Genomic DNA, 2,775 nt, shown 5'->3' on the forward strand with positions numbered 1-2,775 from the left:
TTAGACCTACCTAAAAGGCTATAAATCAGGGCCTTACTAGGCAATTATTGAATCACCTTCCTAAGTCGGCTTAGTCTGAATCTGACAGCTGCTTATATAATATATAGCTTACCTAACGCCCATAGGATGATTTTCTGCCACCATCCCCCGCTTTAGTTCCCGGCGCTAACTTTACCCCATCAAAATTCGAACTCAACTTTGCACCCCATATCTCCCCCAGTTCGGGTCCAATCAGAAAATAAAATAGACCAGTTTGTAGGGCTCATTATGCCAATTCCAGTAATATCATTTTCATCTGGATATAATTAATGCTGAGGGCATAGAAACCATCTGTAATGAGAACGACGAACCCATCTGTTAGCGTACCCGAGGCTGGTCCGTGCCCCATGATTTTTATATGGAACTCATGGGTTCATTCACGGAATACAGGGTAGGAAGCTCCGGGCTTGTGTCAGACCCGCAGTTCGCGAAGGCTTCATCCCTGAATATAAATCAGTTAAGGGTTGACCCATTGATTAAGCGAAGATCATTTGGTTGGTTGCCCTGTCGTGGCGCAGCGCAGGGCAACTGTGATTCAGCCCCCGAGCTGATGCGTTCGTACTGCACCAGGTCAAAAGTTTGCACACCCCTGCCGCTCTACCCGCCGACCGCTGGCAATACCGCTTTTCTATTTGGGTTCGGCTCATGGAATACAGTCAGAGCCATATATGGCCTAAAACCTAGGGCTTTATCATAAGAATTCTCCTTAATCTGATAGGGCGTAAGGTGATTCTTAATATGACGAAAGGCCTCAGGGGCTAGGTTAAACCCTAACCCAACCAAACTCTTTGTTAAAGATGTAATGTTTTATTCTCAAAATATGTGGATAATAGTTAGATGACCACTTTATATGTTTGACATGGAAAAAATGATTGAAAAACAATCACAACTGCTGATCAATGGTTTTGAAAAACCCCTGTGGTCCTGTATGGCTCTACCCTATGTGGCTGCACTCTATGTGCAGATCCAGTTCATCTGTATGCCATAAGTTGAGCATGAGGTGTTGAATGTGTTGGAATCCATGGCATACCGGTCTAACTGGATTAGGTAGTCATATAAGCTGATGTGATACATCATATTGGAAGCCGATACCCCGCTTCTCACAATAAGGCTTATACGCCAGGTCTCCCACATCTGATTAGAATCAGGAATCAAGTCTCCTTCATATCATCATATCGTCTTCTATAGTGGTGCTTGTAGAAGCTTCTCCCCTACATGCTTATAGCCATAACCTCAACAGAATGCTGGAGATGTGAAGACATGGCAGGGATGACCTGGCAGAGCACCTGCTGTAGACAAAACTTCGCAAAGGCACTCCCCTCTGGCCAATGATGCTTTCCATCTATGAAAGTGTGCCGGTATTGTTGCTTTTTGATTATTGCTCTTCGAAAATGATGTGGTCTGGTTTGCCCTCCCACTTGTGCTAGAATAGTACAGTGATGAACTGTCACAGTTCAGTCATCGAGCAAATGACACAGCCCTCTCAAACATGCAGAAAGCATCTGGCGGCGTATCATCCATGCAGATTGCTTGCTTCTCCTAATGCTGGGCCTGTGCCACGGCATTGGTGATGTTGAGATCAAGGTGGGAAATAATATTCCCGACCGCGTGTCATGCTCATGATGCGTATTCCGATCTTGCTCTGACCACTGAGAACGACTACAAGATTGAGCCATCTCTCTATGATCCTTCTCTTTTGTTGGGGAGATTGAATTCCCTACGCGGCTTACTCCGCCTGCTGATAGTCCTGCCACTTCCTCTGTCATAAACGATCACTACGATCGAAGTCGGTAACTATTGGAGCTACATACATTATTATTTACCCTCAATTGAGCAAGGATGCAGATTAATAAACATTAATATGGGAAACATCAAATTATATTCCCCCCCTTTCCACAGACGAAGTGGTTTCAACAGACAGTTATTGTACCAGCTTCGGGCTCAATGGCGTGGTGTCATGAAGGGAGGATGGATAGTCGTCCATTGGGATGTATGACCCCTGGATGTCCTTGGTACTCTGGACCCCGAATGGGCACATCCTCTGCCCCTGGTCATTTCGGTCTGAGTGGTCATAGTGGCGAGAACCGCTGGATGCCTTGCTCGCTTGGTACCAGTGCTTGACAAGAGGGGCCAAGCCCGGGAGACAGGCACTGATGACGCCGATGCTGGCTTCTAAGTTGCAGAGTCAGCTGAGGTTGTATTTGTAACACTAAAACTGTTAGGAGCAAACATCTTGGAGCTTACCAAGGATGCAGAAGAACAGAGAAAGCGTGCCTTCCACTGGTGACCGTTAGGACTCGCGCAAGATATCGTAGGAAGAAATGCGGAAAGGAGACACGAACAGGCGGGATTGCTATCCAAGGTCGCTGCTACTAGGATAGGTAGTCGGACCAAACTGATGATGAAGCACCTGGATCAATGATGTGTCATTGGATGTCTTCTGCCGGGAAATTGACACCAGCATGCTTACGTGGAGCCCAGAGCCAAGATCCCCAAGACCATCGCCTTGCGCTTACGCTCCACCTGCAGCGTCCACAGACCAAAGAAAGCCAGCGAGAGAATCAAGCCGTCGGAGACAATGTCGAGGACGGCGCAGACAGTCCCGCGGACCCCTAGGTTGGGACAGCTGCCCTGAGGCACCGGTTTGCCTCCTATGGCGTTCATCTGCTCCCACCAGAATGAGATTGGGGTGCAGATGAAGATGTACATGAACAGGATGGCAATCGAGCTGGAGAC

The 2,775-nt window shown here is 47.5% G+C and overlaps 1 protein-coding gene across 1 annotated transcript; it reads right to left on the bottom strand.

Annotated features, from left to right (window-relative positions):
• Nucleotides 1-1,960: 1,960 nt before the first annotated feature.
• On the bottom strand, nucleotides 1,961-2,541 carry VTN77DRAFT_4695 (uncharacterized protein; the record flags this gene model as incomplete). Its single annotated transcript, XM_069420782.1, has 4 exons — nucleotides 1,961-2,211; nucleotides 2,284-2,319; nucleotides 2,382-2,449; nucleotides 2,510-2,541. The coding sequence occupies 4 exons, from the start codon at nucleotides 2,539-2,541 to the stop codon at nucleotides 1,961-1,963; spliced, it is 387 nt and encodes a 128-aa protein (XP_069277458.1).
• Nucleotides 2,542-2,775: the final 234 nt, after the last annotated feature.

The sequence above is a fragment of the Rasamsonia byssochlamydoides genome (assembly GCF_041956645.1).
Source record: "Rasamsonia byssochlamydoides strain NRRL 3658 unplaced genomic scaffold VTN77scaffold_33, whole genome shotgun sequence".
Classification (NCBI taxonomy): Eukaryota; Fungi; Ascomycota; class Eurotiomycetes; order Eurotiales; family Trichocomaceae; genus Rasamsonia; species Rasamsonia byssochlamydoides.